At 40.0% G+C, this 25,365-nt stretch overlaps 1 protein-coding gene across 1 annotated transcript; it reads right to left on the bottom strand.

Annotated features, from left to right (window-relative positions):
* Window positions 1-1,324: 1,324 nt before the first annotated feature.
* Window positions 1,325-25,152, bottom strand: Dnaaf10 (dynein axonemal assembly factor 10). Its single transcript, XM_070004501.1, has 8 exons — window positions 24,868-25,152; window positions 18,880-18,980; window positions 14,332-14,462; window positions 11,664-11,765; window positions 8,166-8,281; window positions 7,129-7,263; window positions 5,565-5,662; window positions 1,325-2,687 (listed from the first exon to the last, which is right to left on the bottom strand). Exons 1-8 carry the CDS (start codon window positions 25,048-25,050, stop codon window positions 2,480-2,482), a joined length of 1,074 nt encoding a protein of 357 aa, XP_069860602.1. The 5' UTR covers window positions 25,051-25,152; the 3' UTR covers window positions 1,325-2,479.
* Window positions 25,153-25,365: the final 213 nt, after the last annotated feature.

Genomic DNA, 25,365 nt, shown 5'->3' with positions numbered 1-25,365 from the left:
TTGGTTCTAGGATTAAGGACAAAGCAGGTCAATTGACAGATTCCCAGTCTAGATAAAAGGCTTCAGGCTGACATTCACCCATCTTAGACCTAGAGAAGACAGAAGTATATCCACTGATCATTGGGGGGCAGAGGGTGCTTTGGGTAGAGAACTTTGTCCTAACAGACCGAGTCTCTATCTCGCTGTGCAGGTGGCAGGTGTGAAAAGGTGTGAGCTCAGCACGGCCCCATGGCCTCCAGGCTCTCAGGAGATGGCCTTAGACTCTTCCTCCCTGGCCTCTCCTTGAAGGCAAAGCAGTGCAGATGCAGTCCTGGGGGTACTGAGAGGAGGGAAGCTGCACAACACAATGAAAGTGGCCACTACCTTCCAGGAATAGCTTTCTAGGTAAAAAGAACCAGTATGTATGTTTAAAATTTATGAAAGCCTGGATGAATTATCTCTATTGCCAACTTCTGTCTCTAATACTTGCCACCCTGTCGTTATGTGTCCTGCACGCATGCCTGGACTAGATTCAAACTTCAATCCTCCCCTACTCAGCCTCCCAACTAGCTAGAATTACAGGCATGAGCTACCAGCACCTGGATCATACTTTCTTTCCTTTTATGAGTATAAAACTGCAATACAATCATCAAAAATTATAATAAAGGCCAGGCAGGGGATGTAACTCAGTAATAGCAATTTTGTGCAAGGCTGTGAGTTCAATCCCCAACACACACAAAAAAGTACTGTTTTCAATGAACATAAAACAAACACTAAGAAGAAAGCATTGCATCCATTTCACTGGTGGCATTTTTCTTTCTCAATGATGTAAGAGAACTCTACAATTTGTGATATCTTACATTTAATGAGACACGTGTATTTACTGTAATTGATTTAAACCGAGCTAATTAGACCACAAAATACAAATGTTCTCAGGTGTTCACTGGTTTCCTGTTTGTTTTTTCTTTGAATACTGGGGATAAAACCTACAGAATAAGGTTTCATAGAGTTCAATTTCCTGTTTACTTTCAAAACTATGCCCATAGCACTGTACTATAAGACATTTGGGGAACTATAAACTAATTTTCCGAACTTAATTGCCTGTTACACAAACTTTATATATGACACATGTTACTATGAGTGTTGGGGTACCTCTGAGCTCTAGAGTGGAGGTGGGCAGCAGGCTTCACCTGAGTGTGACCAAGTCAGTACCCCCCAAAGACCAAGCAAAACATGTGAGGAACAGGAAAGAGCCAGAGAACCAAGAGGAACTTATTAAGCACTGACAGAGCAAAAGAGTAACGGTGTGAAATTATTATCATTGCTAAAAGAACCAGAGCTTCCACAGACTTCAAAAACATGTTTATTTATAAAATATACTTAAAAGGCTTGACCAAAAAAATAAGGCTTCAACCTCCTCAGTCTCCAATATTTCATCCTCATTCATCACAATTAACAATCAAGTCTTACTAACTGAGCTCCTGCGTTCTATGTACAAAAGAGTCTGTAATTACAGTATTTCATTTTATGAATCATACTGCTGAAAACAGTTATGTTTTGGTACTTGGTAAAATCATGTTCTGTACAGAAAGTTACTGGAATTCCTCAAAATGTATTGAGAAGGTTAATTCACAGTAGTGATTTTCTAAGGCAAACTATTTTAAATGAATGAAGTGACTCATCTCACAACACTGTAAACACTATAATGTAATACAAGTTTAAAGAGAAAATACGAAACTTTATAGAGATGGAGAAAACATTTATCTTTAAATATTAACAATTAACTTTGGTTTTCAGTTTTAATTTCATTTTTAAAATTTAATTCCAGAACTTTGTGTGTGTGTATGTGTGTGTGTGTGCACATTCATGCACACATGCAAGCACACATCACCCTGGTGCTTGAACTCAGGGCCTGGGCACTGTCCCTGAAATTTTTCACTCAAGGCTAGTGCTCTGCCACTTGAGCCATCACGCCACTTCCAGCTTTTTACTTGTTAGAGATGAGAGTCTCACAGACTTTCTGGCCCAGGCTGGCTTCAAACTCAATCCTCATTGTAGCTCAGTTTCCTGTAATCCTCAGCTAGGATTACAGACATGAACCACTGGCACCTGGCAACATTTATTTTTGATTAATGATTATTTTTTAAGATGGGGTCTCTAAATGTTGTCCAGTTTGACTCAGAATTCATGGACTCGGGTAATCCTTCTGCCTCAGCTTCCTAAGAAGCAGGGACTACAGATGTGCACCACCACACTGGCTTCTGACAATGTATTAGAAATAGATGAGGGAGAAACAGAACTGATCCAGAGATATGTGGTCCCAAGTGCAGCAGCAAGTGTCTAGTCAGGTCACTGGCTGCACCTGGAGAGAGGCTAGAGGTTGGTGCCTGTGGCCTTCATCCATCAGCCAAATGTGATTGTTTGAGGGTCAGAGTACCCCAGGACACATCTGCAGTTCTTCAGTGTCTCTCTAGGAATCTCCAAGTCCATAGTCTTCAGGTCAGATTGTCTGGAGCTTTGTAACAATCAGTACTCTCACCATCTGGTCAAATGAACTACAGATGCAGAGCCCCCTTTTGTCTGGACTCCAGTCCACACTGGAAATGGGCTGGGTGGACAGTGTCACATTCTGCAGAAGGCTGACAGAACCCATGACTCCCATCTCCATGCCCTCGGAATCTTTCTTGGAGCGCTGCATGGGGTATTCACTGAAAGCCAGATCACAGGGGGAAGGGGAGATAAGGCTTAGCATTTGCCATTTTATTTTTATCCATAAACTTCACTGACACTGGTTTTCTTTCTCACTTGATTTATAGAGCAGTTACTTCAAGAATCTTCACAATGTTGAGCTGTACATGAGTAGAGACGCTACTCACCTTGTCCCTATTCCCCAAACATCGTATAACAGGTTTATTCCTTTCACCAATATTACAGTTCCATTTATTTAAAGTGAAACAATTTTAAACTTTCTCCACTAATCAACTATCAGGACACTGCAAAAAGATGTTCATCCTTTTCATAAAACCCTGTGTATATTCAGATATATGCATTTATATGTATGTATACATATATACACACATGTGTATATAGACATGTAGATCATCTATACTTCTATATAAATACAATCCTGAGATATCCATACTAAAAAAGAGGGAGAATTCAATGAGCACATATTTTTCTAATGGAAAAAAAAACAAATTTAACTGTTGTAGCATAAAGGCAATACTTACCGGGTAGTATGAACTAGGACTGTGACAATTCAATGAATGTGTGTGTGTGTACATGCGCGTGCATGAGTGCACTTTGTAGCATTTATGACAGAGATGGCCCTATGCCTAACTGCCAGCTAAACTTGTCCAACTGAAGTTCCTGAATTTAAGCCCTGATACCAGCAAAAAAATAAAAAAACCAAAACTAAAACTCCTTGATTATGGATGCATGTGCACATATATATGTGTGAATGAGTGGTGTTTAGAGGAAAATTTATTTTTCCCCTCCAAACAGATAGAGACAGATACAAAATGTACCTCCAAGTGTGTGTGTTATATGTATATATATTATATATACATATATTTTATACACACACATACAAAGAAAGCATAATGAACCCCATGAAATTGTGTTTGAAAAGAGGGGAGTTAAGGGAATGTAATATATATAGAAGCCATAAACATGTTCAGAATACACTGTACACATGTATGGGATGTTCACACTGAAACCCCCAAGTACTGTTAATAAAAACTTAGTGGTGCTAGTTGGTACCAGTGACTCACACCTGTAATCTTAGCTATTCAGGAGCTGAGATCTGAGGATCATGGTTTGAAGACAACTCAGGCAGGACTGTCCATGAGACTCTTATCTCCCAAAAACTACTCAGAAAAAGCTGAAAGTGGCACTGTGGCTCAAGTAGAGTGCTATCCTTGAACCAAAGAAACTCAGGGACAGTACCCAGGCCCTTAGTTCAAGTCCCAGGATTGGCACAAAAACAAAGAAAAACCCCATACTGGAACAACAACAACAACAAAAATCAGTCTCTTTCCAATGGCTTTATCCTTTAGCAGAAATATCTACACATCTCTTATAAACAAAGCAAAACAAAGTCTTAGTGTCTCTCTACTGCTTTCCCCAGGCTCTGTGATCACTTTTCTGTAACTTCACAGAAAGTGCATGGTGCCACATGGCCACCCAATTCCCAGGCCAAGGAATACTTCGTAGCTCTTATGATAAAGTATAGGCTCGGTAGCCCTGCTAACCTTGTCCCGCTGAAGGTTCAAACTCTGATACAAACACACATACACACACAAAAAAAATTAAACCAAACAAATTCAGTTATGGATGTGTATGTGTGTGTATACTCATACATACATACATGTATGTGCTTACGTGGTGTTTCGAGAAAGATTTTATTTTTTTCTTACTTTGCTAGTAAGGAATTCAGAAACATCACTCACTCCCAATTTGTATCAGATGTTTAAACAGTGACTAGTGACATCTCTCACAGTACCTCATTGGACCTAGGTACACAGAAGGCAAACTCAATAGTTTTCTTGGATATTGTTATGGTTTGAATAAGAAATGTACCCTGATGACTATAATGTGTTAACACTTAGATCTAGCTAGTGGTGCTGTTTTGGGGAGCGTCTAGAAAGTTTAGCAGGTGGGCCTAGTGAGAAGAATTAGGTGACTGGGGCGAGGTTTTGAAGGTTTGTGTCCAGGTCTCTTCCCCTTTCTGCCGTAAGAAAACACGACTTCTCTGCCACGGGCTCCCATCACCATGTTTAACCAAGGCATGAGGTCAAGTGACCATGGATTCAAGTCTTTGAAACCATGAGCCAAATGAATCCTGCCTTAAATTCTGCAGGTGTTTTGTCACAGCTATGCAAAAGTAACTAACACAACAACCAATCAGTAGCCTTGGGCTGTTTTTGGTTCTATTGCAATGATATCTTATGAATTTAGGCAACTGAATTAGCAGGATCTAAAATAAAAAAAATTCCAGTCTTTTTTCTACCTTCCAGAGGTAGGCAAAAGACTCAGGCCAAATATTTCACTTTATTTTTCAAATATTGGCACTAGGCACTGGTGGCTCAACACCTATAATTCTTAACTACTTAGGAGGCTGAGATCAGAGAGTCTTGGTTTGAAACCAGCCTGGGCAGGGAAACAAAATTATCTTCTTATCTCCAATTAATCAGCAAAAAAGTATAAATGGAGGTGTGGCTTAAGTGGTAGAACACCAGCCACGAGTGAAGAGGTTGAGTAAGAGACCCTGAATTCCAGCTCTGCATTTAAAAAAAAAAGTATGCAAAAATTAGGGAAAAGTTCCTAAGCTCTTTTGATATATGGAAGATACAACTACAATAACAACTATATTTAATGTGCCAACAGAAAGCTAACATGTTAATTATAAAGTGCATTAAAAAAGATGCTTAGAAAACAACAGTTATGTAACATCATGAAAGTTTCAATCATACCCAAATGAACCAATAAGTCAACGGAGGAAAAAAGACAAAAAAGTTCAATCTAATCCTACTTTACACCCACAAGTACTTAAAAAGAAGCAGAGCACACTGGCGGGGACTTACTACTTCCAGAGGTGAAGGCTGCCAGCGCCTCCAGCTGTCAGAAAGAGCTCTCTGTTCTGGGGCAGGTGCCGGACCTGCCAGAGGGTAGATTTATGAGCCTAGACAGGACAAGAGACACATTGTGATTTACATGTGAAAGAGAAGAGAAACCTGAAGAGAAACCTCACAAACAAAGCGTGTAACTCCAGTGGTTGGGAAAGGAATGAAGGTTTTTTTCTAACACATCTCTTCTTGAGAAACTTACAAGAGCCTATCAGAAATTACGAAAAGCATTATTTTCTTCATCGCTCTATGAACAAAATTCTACTGGATTAAAAAGTTTATAATACCATATAAATTACGAGACTAGATTTTACATATTAAACATCTCTAGTTCATTCTAAGGAGAAAAGCACCCCAAATACAAATATATAATAACACTTCTCCCTTAGTGAAAGAAAAGTATAGGCTAATTTTTCTTCTTAACACTAGTTTTTATAGTAGTCTTGGGTTCCCTGGAAAACTGAGTGGCAAATATAAAATTCCCCTTTATACATTAGTTTTCAGTCTATTGTATTTGACTTGTCCAGTCTTCAAAATAAGGACCATAGATTTACAATGTTCATAGTCACATAAGTGTGTGTGTGTGTGTGTGTGTATATATATATATATATATATATATATATATATATATATATATATTTTTATATTACCACTGTGTATTAAGCACGGTAACTGATGCTTTAAATAATTTCACTTAATATAGAAAACTAGAATACAAAATAATACACAGAAATGACATAATTGATGTATATTAATACATTTTGGTTTTTATTTTTTATTTATTTTTGGTTGGTCATGGGGCTTGAACTCTGGGCTTGGGCGCTGTCCCTCAGCTCTTCAGCTCAAGGCAAGCGCTCTACCACTTGAGTTACAGCGCCACTTCCAGTTTTCTGGTGGTTTATTGGAGATAAGAGTCTCAGGGACTTTCCTGTCTGGGCTGGTTTTGAACTGTGATCCTCAGCTCTCAGCCTCCTGAGTAGCTAGGACTATAGGCGTGAGCCACCAGCACCCAGCTTAATACATTTTGAAAAGTGTATCAACTGCTTATTAACATGAACATTATATATTTGTTAGAAAATACCAGGATAGGCTTCTGTTAATCAAATTCTTAGTACCAGCTAGGTTTCTTGTGACTGTCCCTATACTACAAAATAAGATTCCTAGCCAACTAAGATCTTTATTATAAGCAAGAAGTTTCCAGTTGGTTAACTTTGGGAATTACTGTTATCATAAAAAAACTTGTGAAGTAAAGACAAGCATTCAAGTATGACAATATACTATCTGTGTTTTCACCATTCAAAGTGCTGTTTAGTAGTTGAAACTTAAACTATTTAATGTCATTTAATAAAGTGACCAAAATGTGTTGTGCTCTTTAAAAAAAAAAACTTATAAAGATCTCACAAGAATATAATAAAAAATAGCTCCTTTCACATGAAGACCTGGAGGAAACCTGGTGATTGACTGAATTTATTAGTCTGAAACAAGCAATCATTCCTCACCATGGAAGCCATCTTCTTCATACCTTTTCTGAAACAGAGGCAAAACCTTTGGTTGGATGCTGGGTTCGCATATCAAAGACATGGAATTTTCCTTCCAGAGATGTAGCCACTAACTTATTCATACTTATGTCTTTTCGGTCAAACTCCAAGCTACATACCTGAAAGCAGAGAATACTTGTTATTGATAATCTCACCATTACTAAAGAGGGTCATTTAAACTTGGTAAAATGGCTTTTAAACAGTCATTTTTTTCAATCAAAACACTATTATTACTATGATCAACCAAACCATTGTGGGCTTGCATGTTCAGTGAACATATCTCAGAAGCCAGCATGTAACTTCACATCATTTTAGCTGCCAAGGCCACCCCCAGAAAACAGCTGCAGTACAGGTGCGCACTCCGGAACCAAAAACCCAAAGAGAGTTGGAGAAACTCTCAGATGGAGAAGTTGTTATAATTTCAGGTAAAAAAGAAGCCTCTCCTTTGTTTTTCTTGATATCACACTGTATAACCTGCAAGATTCACAGATAGGCGCAGGTCCACTGACTCCTTTGATGTTGAACAAACCATAGAGGAGTATATGTCCACTTTCTGAAGAAAGCAAGCAGGGTTTTCATTGGATTCCCAAGGAGGTAAGGCTCCAAGGGTCGATGAAAGGTGATACATGCCTGTAATTTCAGCTGCTTGAGAGGTAGACAGGAAGATTACAGTTTGAGCAAGCCCAGTCAAAAGTTAATGAAATTCTATCTCAAAAACAAGCCAGGCATGGTGGCACATGCCTTGTTATCCCAGCTACTAGGGAGACAGAAATAGAAGGATCACAGTCCAAAAGGCAACAGGAGTGGAGTAAGCCTCAACTGGAAATGGTAGAGCACCTGCCTAGCAAGAATGAAGTCCTGAGTTCAACTCCTAGTACTAGAAAACAAAACAAAGCAAGGCAAAACACCAGTAAAAGGTTGACTGAAATAAGTTAAAAGAGGTGCCCCCAGAACTTAGTAGTGGTTCAAGGAGGACAAAAACATATTCAGAGTAAATGAATTGCATCAGACAACACATTACCCCATTTTTTATGTTTGTCTCCCACCGCAGTGACATATTTCTGAGATCAAACAGTTTGATATCTCCATTATCATAGCCAGCACAAACAACACGTTCCTCTTGATTATAAGCATTGCCTGCAAGTCAAGATACAATATTTCAGGTTTTTACCAATTTGAAGGCTGCTAAAAAATGTTATAAAACTCTATCTGACTTAGAAAAACCACATTGAGGCCAGATGTTGTTGGCTCATATCTGTAATCCTAGCTATTCAGAAAACTAAGATCTGAGGGTTGCAATTCAAAGCCAGCCCAAACAGGAAAGGAAGTCTGAGAGATTTATCTCCAATTAATCACTAAAATGCCTGAAGTAGAGCAAAATAAAACTAAAAACTAAAAAACCAGCTAACAGATAGCTAAAGCCCTGAGTTCAAGCCCCAGAACCAGCACAAAACAAAACAAAACCTCATGGTAGGTAGAATTCCCTTTTATCAATCCTGACAAGATGCCAAGATAATTAAATTGGCATTTAATTTTTTAAAACCAAGTTAATTACTTGAAATTCAATACAGAGGGTTACTTGAAAGTGTTCATAGGATTTGAAGTTGAAAGACAATGCTTTCTCTATACAAAGACTGCAAAGGCTACAGATCACCTCCTGTTCAACTATCACCTCTATGTTTCTATTTCTTTTCTTGACAGTTACTGTTTCAATACAAACAGAAACTAAGCTTACTTATTTGGCAAAAAAAAAAATGTTCTGGTATTCTTCTGTCTTTACAAGGAAAGCTTCAATGAAGTGGAGCATGTTGTGACTAGTGTTAGTGTGGATGATCATATCCGAAGTTTATATTCTGTAATTAAATCCATCAGGCTTAGATCCAGGATCATCTTTCTTAAGGACCTCATGCTCAGGAAAGTGTGTGAAGGGAGGGGGAAGCTGGTCACTGTGCTAGCTATCTAGGTATATTATCACACACAATGCCTGGCCTTTTCCTCTCAGCCTCCAACTAGAGGATGGTACAGCAGCATCTTAACTTTGTGATGGTCTAAACTGTCTCTGTCAACTTCCTTTAAAGGCATACCACCTTTTGTGAGCTTTTCATTTATTTTGCTGTGTGTGTGTGCGTGTGTGTGCCTGCGCACGCGCGCCCGTGCCTGCCATTAATGGGTCTTGAACTAAGGGCCTGAACTCTGTCCTTGAGCTTTTTTCACTCAAGGCTGGTATTCTACCACTTGAGCCCCACCTCCATTTGTGGCTTTTTGATGTTTTGTTTTGTTTTGTTTTCTGGTTAACTAGATAAAAGTCTCACAGACTTCCCTGCCCTGGCTGACTTCAAAGCAAGATACAGAGATCTCAGCCTCCTGAGCAGCTAGGATTACAGACTTGAGACAATGGCACTCGGCTAGGTTTCTGGATTAACAACACTTTTCACCTCGCGATGATTGTCAAAAATTCAGCTGCCATGGACAGAAATCCCAAAGTGTGACAAGTTCTACTTATTCTGCTATAATGTCATCTTGCTCATTTCATGTAACTACTCTTCCCTGGAATATTGCCAAGAGTGCAACCTCACAGCTCCTGACTACTCATTTCTCCTCTCCACACTTCACCAGTAAAGTTCTTAAAGGTGCAGGATCAAATCCCTCATGTAAATGCCTTCAGAAGTTTACCTCCAGACCATTCAAAGACTCCTGGCCATGGTCCAGGGCCATCTCTAAGGTTACTCCTACCACTATTCCTTTCTAGATGTTTTGGGGCAGTTTCAAGTTACTCTCTTATGTTTGATATTTCCCTTCAACACCTGAGGTGGAAATCCAATGTGTCTGAGGCATCGATCCCTCTGGATTCCTTCTGGAACTCTCTACGCCTCATGGAACTTTTGTTGTTGTTGTTGCTAGTCCCAGGGTTTGAACTCAGGGCCTGGGCAGTGACCCTGAGCTTCTTTAGCTCAAGGCTAGCACTCTACCATTTGAGCCACAGCACCAGTTCCAGCTTTCTGTGCATGTACACTGAGGAATCGAACCCAGGGCTTTATGTACGCAAGGTGAGCACTCTACCACTGAGCCACACTCCCAGCCCATCATGGAACTCTTTATTCCTCATACTGTAATTAATACGGGCCTCTTGCTCTCTTTACTAAACTATATATGGTTATTACCATATCAATTTGTAAAGAATCATTCCAAATACTGATCCTGAAATTTCTGTCCCAAACACATGCAAGTTCATATTATTGATCATAGTATATAAGCACAAAGTAATTCCCATCTGAAAGAAAGACGGTGGAAATAGAAACACTTTCTCTGATTAAATATCAGTCCTAGGTGGGCCTGGTGATGTACACTTGTAATCCCAGCCACTCAAGAGGTTTAGGCCCACGTTCCAAGACAGCCTAGGCAATTATCAAGACCCTGCCTCAAAATCTTAAAAGAAAATAAAAGGTCCTCTTATTTTTCATTTGCATTGATTAGTTATGCAAGGGGGAAACTTAAAGAAAATTTAAAAAGGATTGGGGGAATGTAGCTCAGTGTAGAGTACTTGCACATGTGTGAGGCCCACAGTACCACTAAGTAAATACATAACTGTCCAATTTTTTAAAACACATAGTAAACAGTTTACAATGTTAATTCACTTTTCATTAGGATTATACTGAGTAAAAGCAGAACAAAGAGAGAGGTTGACCAAATATGGAGCCAGAGGTAGTGGTGCATGTCTATAATCCAGGTATTCAGGAGGCTGAGGCAGAAGGAGTGAAATGTTCAAGGCCAGTTTGGGCTACATATTAATACCTTGTCTCCAAAAACTAAATATGGTCCATTTCCATTACCAGCAAAATTATTTTTTGTACTCAAACAATTTTAAGGGCTGGGAAGGTGGCTCAGTGGTAGAGTGCTTGCCTCGCATGCATGAGGCCCTGGGTTCAATTCCTCAGCACCACATAAACAGAAAAAGAGTTCAAGCCCCCCCCCCCCACACACACACAGAGAAACAATGGTAGCCGGGCACCAGCGGCTCATGCCTGTAACACACACACACACACACACACACACACACACACACACACACACACACACACACACACACACACACACACACACACACACACACACACACACACACACACACACACACACACACACACACACACACACACACACACACACACACACAGAAACAATGGTAGCCGGGCACCAGCGGCTCATGCCTGTAATCCTAGCTACTCAGGAGGCTGAGATCTGAGGATCACAGTTCAAAGCGAGCCCGAGCAGGAAAGTCTGAGACTCTTATCTCCAATAAACCACCAGAAAACTGGAAGTGGTGCTATGGCTCAAGTGATAGAGCTCTCACCTTGAGCTGAAGAGCTGAGGGCAGCACCCAGGCCCAGAGTTCAAGCCCCATGACTGACCAAAAAAAAAGAATGGGGTATGTGTGTATGTGGGGAGGAGGGGGGTAATCTTCAAATATTTTGACTTTTTTCATCTGAACTCCAAATACCAGCACTCCCCAAGAGTTTACCAAATGCCACAGTCCAACAGTCTCTCTTATTTTCTCCTTGTACAGGTTCCATATTAGCAACAGGGTCATCTTTTTGCCGTGGGTCCCACACCTTCACAGTTCCTGCCAGGAATAAAAGTGACCAATCACAAGGCTTTCTGTACACATGGCAACATTACAGATGTTAAGGCATTTGAAAATACTCACCTTTACCTGACTTCTAATTGGTTAATTTTATTTGATATCAGAGATACAAGCCCATATGTTACTATTTAACATGATTTTGTAACAAATACACAGAAAAGCCAACAACTGTTCCTAAGTTTTCCACACATTATGACTCACAGAGCAAACACAAGTTTGTGTAGTCAGATCATGCCTTGTTTTCTTTGTTTGACGTAAAATTAATGTATTATTTACTTAGAATTCCAGCATTGTTTTGATTTTTGCTTTTCCCTTATATAACCCTTAGCATTTTTCTTATACAGAAGAAAAGCTCTAATTTTTACATCTGCAGTTTTTTACATGGGGTTTTTAGGAATACTATTTTTATACAATTAAGTTTAATTTCCCTTAGGCAGCCATAAGGAGGGAAATGTAAAACAAAATTAACAAATATTTCTTCTCAATTTAATTTCAACCCCCTCCTGTTAAGTCATATTACAAGACTTTACTAAGTATTGGCACTGACTACAAGAAATACAAATATATGTCATTATATGGCTAAAAGGTAATTATAAGTATCTGAGAGAGACTAGAAAAAGAAAAATGTTAAAGGCAGTAATAAACTTGGAAAAGGGAGAGATATCTCACTATATTTATCTCCAAGGATAAAGATGCTCATTATAAGGGCTCCTATAAGGAGAAAAACATTTCTCAAAAACATGAGATTATTATCTAACCCTACACCATTTACACAAATTAATAAGTTTGTGGTAACTTTCTAACAGTTAAATTAGCAAAGAACATTAAAAGACAACTCATAAAACAAAATGAATTAGTAAGTAAATACAGAAAGACACTAACACAAGATGGAATGGAATAATATTTTTTTTGGGGGGGTCCGGTTTTGGGGCCTGAACTCTGGGCCCTGGACGCTGTCCCTCAGCTCTTTAGCTCAAAGCTAGCACTCTACCACTTGAGCCCCAGCGCCACTTCCGGCTTTTTTTTTTTCCTGCTTATGTGGTGCTGAGGAATCGAACCCAAGGCCTCATGCATGCAAGGCAAGCTCTCTACCACTGAGCCACCTTCCCAGCCCCTGGAGTACTATTTTTAATTTATAAAATTAGAGTGAAAAAGTGGAGCTATGACTCAAGCAAAACAGGTAAGGGTCAGCACTCAGGCCCTGAGTTCAGGCCCAGAACCTACAATCAATCAATCAATAAACAAATAAATAAAATCAGACAGAAAAAAAAAAAAAACAATGTCATTAGAATAAGCTAGAAACCCATGTCGTCCACATTATAAATGTATTTCATAAACTTTGGGAATAAATTTTAGAAATCACAAAATATGTTTATTCTTAGAGTCTATTATTAAAAAAAAAAAACTTTTATTCTTTTGTATGTGCTTGTTCTAGTGCTTGAACTCAGGGCCTAAGCACTGTCCCTGAGGTTTTCTTTCTCAAGGCTAGCACTCTACCACTTAAGCCACAACTGCTCTTCTGGCTTTTTGGTAGTTTATTGGAGATAAGTCTCAGTTTCCTGCCCAGGCTGAGTTCCAACTGAAGTCTTCAGATCTCAGCCTAAAAATGTTTATTCTTCTCATGCTAATAATCATTAATTATTTTCAGTTACTCTCCTAACAATAAACACCAAAAATCCTAATAGCATATTGAATGTTAATTAACAGAGGCACAGTTAAGTACCCTATGGTAGACTCATACAATAGCAAAACAGTCATTGAAATAATAATTATGGGAACATTAACATTTGCATTGACAAATCTTACATGAACGTAACATATCTAATTTTATTCACGTTACAATATATAAATTATAGATAAAACTTGAAAGGGAAAGAAAACCTAATGGTTTAATATGGTAGACTGAAGGCTATTTTACCTTGTATGTTCTATATTGCTCTGAGTAAAAACAATTGATTTCTAAAACACAGCTGCTCTTGAGTAACTATTGGAAAGTTCTAACTCTTTTCTACCAATCTCCATTCCTTCATGAATCAACAAACACGGACTCCAAGACAGATATTCGGAACAGCTTTCTTTGGACCTGCTCCCTATAGACCACCCCAAGATAAAAGCTAGGAGACGTTAGAGCTTTTCAATAGTGCTCAGTGGATGGATTACAGAACTGGCTGTCAATGACAAGTTTCACAAGTACTAATTCTGCTTTTATTAAAAAATAAAATGGAACGCTGCCACCCACATTATGTCGTCAGCTGCCTCAAAAACCTGCAAAGACATTTTAAATCTTTCAAGGTTTAAAGGAAACTATCATTGCCAGTCATTGAACTTACACAACATGAAAATAATAAGTGCTACTGCCTCAATGTTAAAATACCTGAAGTCTGCAATTTGGGGGAACACGCAATCAAACTTGCCCATTAAAATATAGACACACGCTTGCTGGGAGTTGGAGGGTCAGGTGGACTGAAGAGGGTTTTCATGAGGATGTACTGGCTGCATAGACTTTCATTTGAGAGTTTTTTCAGAAACAGACTAGCTGACTCACCATCTCGACTACCAGTCACAATTTCAGGTGCTCCTTCTCCAATTCCAAGTCCACCAACACCGTCTATCGTGTTCACAATTTCTTTGTGAGCCTTTACAGAATACACTGGCATCTCCGGAGCTTCCAAATTCCTAAACAGAAAACACAGTCTACTTATACCACTTGCCCAAACAGCTTAATCCAGAACTAAACTTTAAGACTATGTAGGGAGGTCTAGATGGTTCATGCCTTCCAGTAATCCTGTCTACTTTGAAGTCTGAGAACCAAAGGACTGAAGTTCAAGGCCAGTGCTGACAGCAAAGTCCAAGAGTCCCCTCTCAGTAAGAAGAAGCTGATTATGTTAGAGTGTCCCAGCTCTGACAGAAACTGTAGAATAGGCAGTGTGGTCCAGGCATGTAAGCAAGACACTATCTCAAAAATAACTAGTGCAAATAGGGCTGAAAATGTGGCTTAACAGTTTAGTGCCTACTTAGCAAATGTGAGACACTGAGGTCAAACCTCGTTACACAAAAAATTATACACATATAAATTCAATATGTAAATATTGGTTTATATAAAACATTACATTGCCTTACTGTATATAAGTTTTAGTTTTTGATAAATATATACTTAAATTTTTGCTTACAAATGAGTTTTATGATGAAGATACTTTATATGTTTACTTCTGAATTTTCCTCTCTACATGTTCTTCCAAGCCCCCAGTGAGAATTGTTATTATTCAACTTGGAATTTGAATTCCTGTGCCTACTTAGTGTTCTTTAAAGTTGGTCTATCTAGGTGGACTTATTAATAAATGCAGATTCAGCTGGTGCTGAATTATAGGCTCACACCTATAATCCTAGCTAATCAGGAGGCTGAGATCTGAGGATCGAGGTTCTAAGCCAGCTCAGGCAGGGCAGTCCACGAGACTCTTCTCTCTAATAAACTGCTCAGAAAAAGCCAGAAGTGGTACTGTGGCTCAAGTGGTAGAGCGCTAGCCTTGAGCATAAAGAGCTCAAGGACAGCACCCAGGCCCTGAGTTTAAGCCCCAGCATCAGCAAAACCAGTAAAAAATATTTAAAAGCTCAAGTACAGCGCTCAGGCCTTGAGTCAAGCCCCAGGACCAGCTCATAAATTAATTAATAATTGTAGATTTGTGGGCTCCTCCTCAGATATTATAAATCACAATCTCTGGGTGGGCCCCCTATGCTGACCACTGGTACACTGCAGTCTAATTTTCACAGTTTTAAATGTAGAGTAAATTCGAAGTGATTCAGAATGTTTCCAAAGCAGGCCTTGGAAGTCTGATGTTTAGACCCTTTTGAAGGATAAAATATGACTTTATTTTTTATACATTTTTTCTTCATAATGTATTATTCTCACCTAGTGACAATTTTTTTATTTTCTTTTTTCTTTTTATTTATTTATTTATTTTATTTTTTTGGTCCAGTTGTGGGGCCTGAACTCTGGGCCTAGGCACTGTCCCTCAGCTCTTCAGCTCAAGGCTAGTGCTCTATCACTTGAGCCACAGCGCCACTTCCAGCTTTTTTTTCTTTTTGCTTATGTGGTGCTGGGGAATCGAACCCAGGGCCTCATGCATGCAAGGCAAGCGCTCTACCACTGAGCCACCTTCCCAGCCCTATTTTCTTTTTTAAAAATAAGTACCTAGTGACAATATTTTTACTTATTTCCTCGTGTTGGTCATAATGAGCAACCCAGCCAGTGCTGCTAAAGGCCATCTAACTCAAGATCAGTTCAGATAAAGACATGGAGGAAAGTGCTGTATTGCTGGGCTGGGTGGCTGGGTATTGAATGGCTGGACCAAGCCAGCTCCTTTTACTGTCTCCTTGCCTTCTTCTACTGTCTTCCTTTTTTCCACCCTTACTTTTCTATGGACTAATCCAGTTTTCAAATAGCTTTTCTTCTAGGACTGTGACTATTAGTAAAATATAATCTCAACTTATTATTTAGGCAAAATTTACTGATAAAATATCACTAACCAAAACCTTGAGCTAGGGAAGCACAAGTGGCTCTTGCCTTTAATCCCAGCTACTCAAGAGGCAGAAATCTAAGGATCATGGTTTTAAGCCGGCCCCCACAGAAAAGTCAGTGAGACTCTTATCTCTATTAACCAGCAAAAAGCCAGACATGAAGCTGTAGCTCCAGTGTTAGACATTAGACTTGTGAGAAAAAGCTCAGAGACATAACCCAAGGCTTGAGTTCAAGCCCTAATACTGGCACACATTAATTTTAAAACAAAACAAAACAAAAAACCTGAGCTAGCTCAAACTAGGTTAGAGATTGTTTATCTCTGTACCATCCTTAGGAAAGAATAAAGAGATTAAATAGGTTTAGGTACTGGAAGCTCACACCTATATCCTAGCTACTCAACTTGATTTGAGGATTGAGGTCCAAAGCCTGCTAGGGCAGACAAATCTGAGAGACTTTTTTTTTTCTAGTCCTGGGGCTTGAACTCTGGGCTTGGGCGCTCTCCCTGCGCTCTTCAGCGCAAGGCGAGTGCTCTACCACTTGAGCCACTTGAGCCACAGCGCCACTTCCGGTTTTCTGGTGATTTATTGGAGATAAGAGTCTCACGGACTTTCCTGTCCGGGCTGGCTCTGAACTGTGATCCTCAGATCTCAGTCTCCTGAGTAGCTAGGATTACAGGAGTGAGCCACCGGCGCCCAGCTCTCTGAGCTTCTTTTACTCAAGGCTAGTGCTGTAGCACTTGAACCATAGCACCACTTTTAGCGTTTTTTGAATAGTTTTATTCAAGGTAAGAGTCTGATGGACTTTCCTGCCCAGGCTGGTTTCAAACTGCAATCCTCAGCCTCCTGGATAGCGAGGATTACAGGCAAGAGCTATTGACATCCACTTCTAAGAGACTTTTATCTCCAAGCAACCAACAAAAAGCCACAACTGAAGTGTGCCTCAAGTGGTAGAATGCCAGCATGACTGAAAAAGTAGAGTGCGAAACCCAGTACTAACTACCCCCCTGCAAAAGAGATGAAACAGGACTGTGATGACACTTGGAGAAATATTTTACTATTTATACATTTTTGCAGTATTGAGAATTGAATCCAAGACCTCAGACATGCTAAGGATCTAAGCACTCTGCTAAGGATCTACAGCCACTCGATAATATCTACAAAGAAGATTGTCAACAGTTATATTTATTACATAGTCTTACGTTGAGTGTAATTTAAAGAAATTTAAGAAAAAGAAATACCACACTGGTCTTTCTCCCAATTTCTATGAAAGTATATGAACTAGCATGTGAGTTGTGATAAATACTAATTTCATTATTAAGCAGCTAAAGCAAAGGGAATATAAACTTACTTCATCCAGTTTTACATTCTAAGTGAGAATCCAGGAAGGCATATTAGAAAACATGTCATGGGGAATATAGTTTCTTTCTAAACATTAGTGTATATATTAAATGTATTACTTTCTTGAGAGGTAATTAAAACAGACTTTCAATTCAGTCAATTCTATAAAGAAATAGCTTTAAGACAGATATGAAAATTAAAGGCACTTGGCACAATTGTGACTTTGATCATCCCAAATAATTTTGTTCTTGATTTGTTTAACAGATGTGTTTCTAAAACATTATGCTTAGAGGTTAAAACATTTAAAAACCAAACTTTTTCGGCATTCTGTAATGCCAAATATCTTGCCAAAATGTAAATAAACATAGTATCAAAATTTCTATGTCATATATCAGGTTTTGTATATTGTATCTTTTGTGTGAGGGGGTGTGAGTATGTGGGAGTGCACAAGAGAAAGAGAGAGCCCAATTATTAGAACTTGAACTCAGGACCTCCTGTTTTCACTTTGTATTGTCTGTTCAACCTTGGCTCTTAATCACTTGACCCACATCTCCACTTTCAGCTTTTTGCTGGTTAATTGGAGATAAAGAGTCTCATGGAATTTTCTGCCCACGCTGGTTTTGAACCATGATCCTCATATCTCAGCCTCCTGAGTAGCTGGGATAATAGGTGTGAGCAGCCCGTATATGGCCCTGTATATTGTATTTTTAACAGTAGAGAGCAGAAGTTTATTTGCAGATCTAGGGCCTTAAATATTAGCATCAAAAAGTATGTGAGGAAATAAATACTGACAATATAATTTGAAATATCCAGGAAAATACTATTATAAAGTGGATTTTAAAAGATGAAATCCAGTCGGGTGCTGGTGACTCACTCTTATAATCCTAGCTACTCAGGAAGCTGAAATCTGAGGATTGTGGTTCAAAGCCAGCCTGGGCAGGAAGCTCTGTGAGACTCTTATCTCCAATAAAGCATCAGAAAAGCGGCACTGTGGCTCAAGTGGTAGAGTGCCAGGCTTGAGCTAGCACCCAGGCCCAGAGTTCAAGCCCTACGACAGATCAAAAAAAAAAAAAAAAAGATGAAATCTAGAAATATATATTAAAATACAGTCTCCATACTTTTATAGTTAATATTGAATGAGGAAAAAATTTTAATTAGAATTCTCTCAAAGGAAGAATAATAAAACTATCAAAAAAAAGTGCTTGTCTTATCTGTCAGAACACTCATTAGACAATCTTACCATATATGAAGGTTTCCAGCAAAATCTCCAGTAGCTAAATATCTCTGCTGCAAAGATGTTGCACCAAATGTTCCACATTTAATGGCTTTGGCCTTTTCAATCTTGATAGAGGGGGGAAAAAAAGAGTACACATTAGTTAAGCAGTTATTTATAAGCCACAATATTTATGACTCTGCTATGGGATTTGAAAAATTACATAATATAAAAAGCAATTAAAATATTTCCTGATTTCAAAAAAAATGTCATACTCTTTCCTTAGTTGTCTTCCCCAAATTTAAAAGTATTTAACTGTGGCTGGGTGCCAGCGTGGCCCATGCTGGTAGTCCTAACTTTTTAACAGGTTGAAATCTGAGGATTATACCTGGGCAGGAAAGCCCATGAGACAATCATCTCCAATTAACCACCAAAAAGCCACTAGCCTACCCTTGAGCAAAAAAGCTCAGGGACAGTGCCTAGGCCCTGAGTTCAAGCCCCAGGACTGGAATGCACACACGCATGCACACACACACACACACACACACACACACACACACACACACACACACACACACACACACACACACACAAACCTATATAATTGTCAAAAGTGGTTTTGTTTTCGCATCTCTCTGGAGAGATATTCAAATGGGAACAACTACCATCTCCAATCATTTGCAAGTATGAAAGATTCACCTTTTTTTTTTCAGGTCATGGTGCCTGAACTCTGGGCCTGGGTGCTGTCCATCAGCTCTTCAGCTCAAGGCTAGCACTCTACCACTTGAGCCACAGCACCACTTCCAGCTTTTTCTGCTTATGTGGTGTTAAGGAATTGAACCCAGGACCTCACGCATTCAAGGCAAGCACTCTACCAATGAGCCACCTTCCCATCCCCCCCCCCACCTTTTTTTGTTGGTCCTGGGGCTTGAACTCTGGGCCTTGGCGCTGTCCCTCAGCCCTTCAGCTCAAGGCAAGCGCTCTACCACTTGAGCCACAGTGCCACTTCTGGTTTTCTAGTGGTTTATTGGAGATAAGAGTCTCATGGACTTTGGCTTGAAATGTGATCCTCAGATCTCAGCCCCCTGAGTAGCTAGGACTACAGGAGTGAGCCACCAGCACCCAGCAAAAGTTTCTGCATGTAATGTGCTATTCTTTAAGATCCTCAATAGAAATGTGAACATAATGAAGACATCATTCTTTTCAGATGGCAAAGGCACAAAAACACTCCTCTGTCTCCTAGTTTCCCTGCAGAGTCCTATAACCAGAAGATGTTTATGTCACCCTTGCTCTGGGCCCTTGCCAATTCATAGCAATTTGCACACCTGTGTGTACTAAGACATTGCTAATAGTATTAACCAATCTGAAGTTTCTTTCATTTAAAAGTCTACAGCACTGAGTGCTGTGTCTAATCACATTAGTAAGACAATCTCATGCTAATACGCTGTTGAAGGTATGAGGCTCACAGAAATCAGGTGCAGAATACTCATCATAAGGGGCCGAGAAAATGATATAATCAAATACCCTCCTGTCACAGGATACTGAAGTCTACTGCTCCACAGATTTTCCCATGCAGCATTCAATGTTTAGTGAAATGTTAGGGAAACACCATTATTCTGAACATCTAAACTACTAAAGGCTCCAAAATCTGAAATGCTTTGAATGCAGATAGGGTGGCACAGGTAGGAAATTCCATGCCTGAATTCACATCATGTGATTCATCAGTCAAAAGGCAAACTCACTAAAATATTGCATGCAATTGTCTTCAGGTCTAGGTATATATTGAAACTTTGTGTTTAGATTTCAGACATTTCCAATATGTCTCATAATGTATATGCCAATATTCCAAAATCTGAAATCTAAATTCCTGGACCCAAGCATCTCAGATAAGGGACAGTGACTCTGTACATACTGTCACTGAACTAGATAAAGGGAAATAAAAAATAAATAAGGCAGATACTGGTGGCTCACACCTGCAATCCTATTTACTCAGAAGGCTGAGAACAAAGGATTGATCCAATGTGAAACCAGCTCAGGGAAGGAAATCCATGGAGACTCTTATCTCCAATTAACCACCAAAAAGCCAGAAACTGAGCTATTGCTCAAGTGGTAAAGAACTAGCCTTGAGCAAAAAAGCTCAGAGATAGCAGCCAGGCCCTGAGTTTAAGTCCCAGAACTGACATTAAAAAAATAAATGAAAGAATGAACGAATGTAAACTTATCACCTCATCATTTGCAGGAAGTGAGGACACATTTTGTTCATAAGGGCTGAGTTCTGATGGCAAATAAACTTCAAAAAGCAGGCATGTTTTCTCTTTCTTCACACATTTGTGGAAATTATAAAAGTAACTGAATTAAGAGAGGACACTACTTACATTACTTTTTTATAGGGTACAAAAGGGCTCCTTCTCTAACCGTTAAACATTTTGTATAGAAAAGAAACTATGCATAGAATTCAGTGGTAACTTAAAATCTTTCTTGCTAGAAAACTGATTGGTTGGTTAAAAAATTTATAGTTCACACAAAAAATAAGCATCTAAAGGATAATTTCTGTTGATCTGATACAAAAATGATCATTGATGATAGTTTACTTGATCTAGCCTTTGGCATTCTTTGCTACAACAATACATTCAAAAGATTAAACAAGCCCATAATCAATCATTTATGCTGAGCTATTTTTGTTCTGTCTGTGGGTGGGTCTAGTACAGCTTGTCAGTATTTCCTCCTCCACATCCTGGCACTACTTAATTAACATTAAAAGGTTTAGTCAACCCAATGTTAACAGGCAGTGAATGCAGGGACTTAAAAAAATAGGTTTTTACTAATTTTTATAGTATAAACATCCACAACCATAATTGAATTTTTCAGGGCAATTCCTGTTCATTTGGTACCTGGTGCCAATTAAGGAAAATTTGTGGTTTATAAGTTGATGCAAGGCTTGAAGGGAAAGAGACACTTGGCTAGAGAACTTTGTGTGGTGTAACCAACTGTTCAACTATACCAGGAGACCCTACCCTGAATTTTCTATCTATCCTGTTAGCAAGGAGATAAAGTCACCATCAACACTGATTTGCTTCTTTCACAGGTTATCTTAAGATGCTCCAACTATGAAAATGGACTAAGCAATTCAAGGGCAGCGATGGGAGGGAGGGAATGAGAGGGATAGAGGGAACAGCTACCTCTAAGCTAAAGGAAAGAAATGTATATATCACCGATATGGAAGAAATAGTTGTACTGTCAAAGCTCATAGAATTCACAAACTTTATATACTACAATAATGACATTTGCCTAATGAAGCTTAGAATGTGTTTGTGACTTGAACTATCACTATCTCACAGTACTGTGAAATTTGTGAAATTTATGTCACTTAATTACAATAAAAATTATTTTTGAAAAAAGATGCATGGGCTTTGGAGCATGTTTAGGGGGTGGTTCTAGCATGATAAATCAAATATTTGACTAGGAGCCAATAGCACAGATCTGTAATCCAGCCAGGACAAAAAAATCTCCAAGATTCTTATCTCCATTAACCAGCAAAAAGCTGGATGTAGAAAAGGAGGACATGGAGTCTCAAGGAGAACACCAGCCTTGAGTGAAAAAACAAAAACAACAAGAACAAAACTTAAAGAGTTAGAGGCCCTTAGGTCAAGCCCCAGTATTGGCGCGCATGTGCGCACACACATGCACACATATACACAAGTATGTTCCCTAATATTTTATTTGGTCCAGTTGTTCTCAACTCAGCATGCACTAGAATTGCATGGCAGAAGTTCAAAGACAATACTGATGTCTGTGCATCTAGGTCTTACTCTAGTTAGATACAAGAGTATCACTGAATCTGAATTTCTAGGACTAAAGACTAAGGCAGGAGGGGCTGGGAAGGTGGCTCAGTGGTAGAGTGCTTGCCTTGCAAGCCTGAGGCCCTGGGTTCGATTCCTCAGCACCATATAAGCAAAAAAGAAAAAAGCCGGAAGTGGTGCTGTGGCTCAAGTGGTAGAGCGCTAGCCTTGAGCTGAAGAGCTGAGGGACAGCGCCCAGGCCCAGAGTTCAGGCCCCACAACCGGACCCAAAAAAAAAAAAAAAAAAGACTAAGGCAGGAATACACACACACACACACACACACATTTATACATATATGGGGGAGGAGGAGGAGAGAGGAGAAAAGAGGAGGAGAGTGCCAGTACAGGACTTGAACTTGGGGCCTGGGTGCTGTCCCTGAGCTTTTTTACTCCAGGTTAGCACTTTATCACTTGAGGCATAGCTCCACTTCCAGCTCTTTGGTGGTTAACTGGGAGTTAAGAGTCTCATAAATTTAAGACTCTACTGCCTGGGCTGGCTTCAAACTGCGATTCTCATATCTCAGCCTCAGCAGGAAATTTTAAACATGCACACACACTAATGACATCAATAAAACACAATCAAATGACCATAAAGCACACTAAGAGATGAGAATCACCAAATATTTAATCTATATTCTTTTTCATTCATTTTCATTCCAGCCAAATACACTCTTAGTTTTTAAATGTGTTTTTCTATTTGTTTTACTGTAGTTTTAGACGGCAGGCTTTTCAGAGAGATACATCTTTCAATTACTTCTGGTCCTTTTGAAGCACAGTACTTTGAAAGTGCAAGTTCTCAGAAATTCATGATAAAACAAAAAAGGCAACAAAAAGGATCTAGGCAAAAATGTAAAAGTGGTTATTCCTGAGTTTGAAATTAAGGCTGATGCCCACTGACACCTCAATTTACACTTTCTAAGTTGTTCTCTTACGAACAATACTTTTGAAAAACAATTATTAATTTGCCAAAATTCTCCCAGGAAGTCCATCTGAAGTATTCATGAAGTATATACAAATCATAATTCTTTTCTTAAAGTTCCTAAGTCTACAAGATGCTCTATGGTTAAGCCTTGATTAGGATTTGTTCCTAATACTTGGATCTTACAATTATTATTTTTTTGTTGTTGTTGGTCATGGGGCCTGAACCCTGGGCCTGTGCACTGTCCCTCAGCTCTTCAGCTCAAGGCTAGCGCTCTACCACTTGAGCCACAATGCCACTTCCAGCTTTTTCTACTTATGTGGTGCATGCAAGGCAAGCGCTCTACCACTGAGCCACCTTCCCAGCCCTGGATCTTAACAATTCTTTCTCCTGTCCACATGTTTCCAATGTATTCCCTCATCCCAAGTTAACTAATGATTGCTAAGTCAATATTTACATTTCCCAGGTTATTTCATGTTTATAGACACACACTGACTCATTCTTTCAGTAAATATTTATTGAGTGGTTGCTCCTTACAAACCATACTGAAGAAAGATACTGCTTTTATTCTCCCAGAGTTTTCAACCGAATTAAGAGATAACTGGGGCAGAACGTGTATTTCCAGCACAGAGAAGAAGTACTTAAGAAATGCACCATAAAGGAAAATTACTTTGTGTGGGGATCAAGATCAGATACCCCGAACTGGTGACTGGGACAGCCTACCTAACTTTCGGAACGATGTAATACAACAATGCCACACACACCCCTGTTCAGAAACTCTATGAGTGCTTGGATGGTAGAGAAAACGGCTCATCAGGAAAACGGGCACTCAAGAATGACGCCTCCCATACCTTTTCATCCAAACTGCATCCATCCTTTACCCACCATTTTAACCCCTGTCCCCCTCCACGCTGGTTTGCTCCAGTGTTCCACCGTTAGGAGTCCTCGGCCTCCTCTGCACCTGTAGCATCGATAGTATACGCCTACCAACAGCCTCTCCACAAACCATCGCAAACGGCCTCAAAGGTCCTGGAACTGAGACACGAAATCGCGCTGCTGGGGGAGGCAGGGCGTGGAGGTGCCAAGCCCGCCAGGGAGAAGTCAGAAAGCGCCATCTCTCAGCGTGCACTCGGCTTCTCCGGTCCCGGGCATTTCGAGCTACACCTTTGGGGGGACGCTGGGCGAAGGCTGCGGCAGAGGGACGCGGACCCCCGGATGTGCACGCACTCCCGGGCCCGGCCCCGGCCCGGCACCCACCTCTCGGAGCAGCTTCAGGTCCCCGTGCTGGATCTCGTACAGCTGGATGACGCCGGTGCCCCGGGCGAAGTTGCCCATGGTCACAAACTTGGCGCTGCAGGGCACCCACTTACAGTCAAACACGGTGTAATTGAGGCCCTTCTGGATGTGGGCGATGACCTGAGGCTTCTCGAAGGCCGACATAGCCGAGTTCACGTCCAGTAAACCGCCACAGTCACACTTCCACAACACAAGAACCTAGGAACCGGACGCCAAACAAGAACGGCAGTTTGTCCGTCCCGCTTACCGTACTGCACTCCGGGCCCTTCTGCTCCTCCCCCCCTGGCCCCGCCCCTGGCCCCGCCCCCGAACCCGTCCCGCACATCTTAGTTCTTTCTAACAATGCCGGATGCATCCTGCGTTCGGACCAGATGTTTTTCCACTAAAGAAGCAAATATGTTTAGTGATTCCATACGATGACTTTCTCACGTCTGAACATTAGAGGTCGCCAAGGCGATG

Source organism: Dipodomys merriami, unplaced genomic scaffold (assembly GCF_024711535.1).
Source record: "Dipodomys merriami isolate MVZ:Mamm:240054 unplaced genomic scaffold, mDipMer1.0.p SCAF_63, whole genome shotgun sequence".
NCBI lineage: Eukaryota > Metazoa > Chordata > Mammalia > Rodentia > Heteromyidae > Dipodomys > Dipodomys merriami.
The sequence above is the reverse complement of the archived record's forward strand: the minus strand, read 5'-3'. Positions and strand labels throughout refer to the sequence as shown.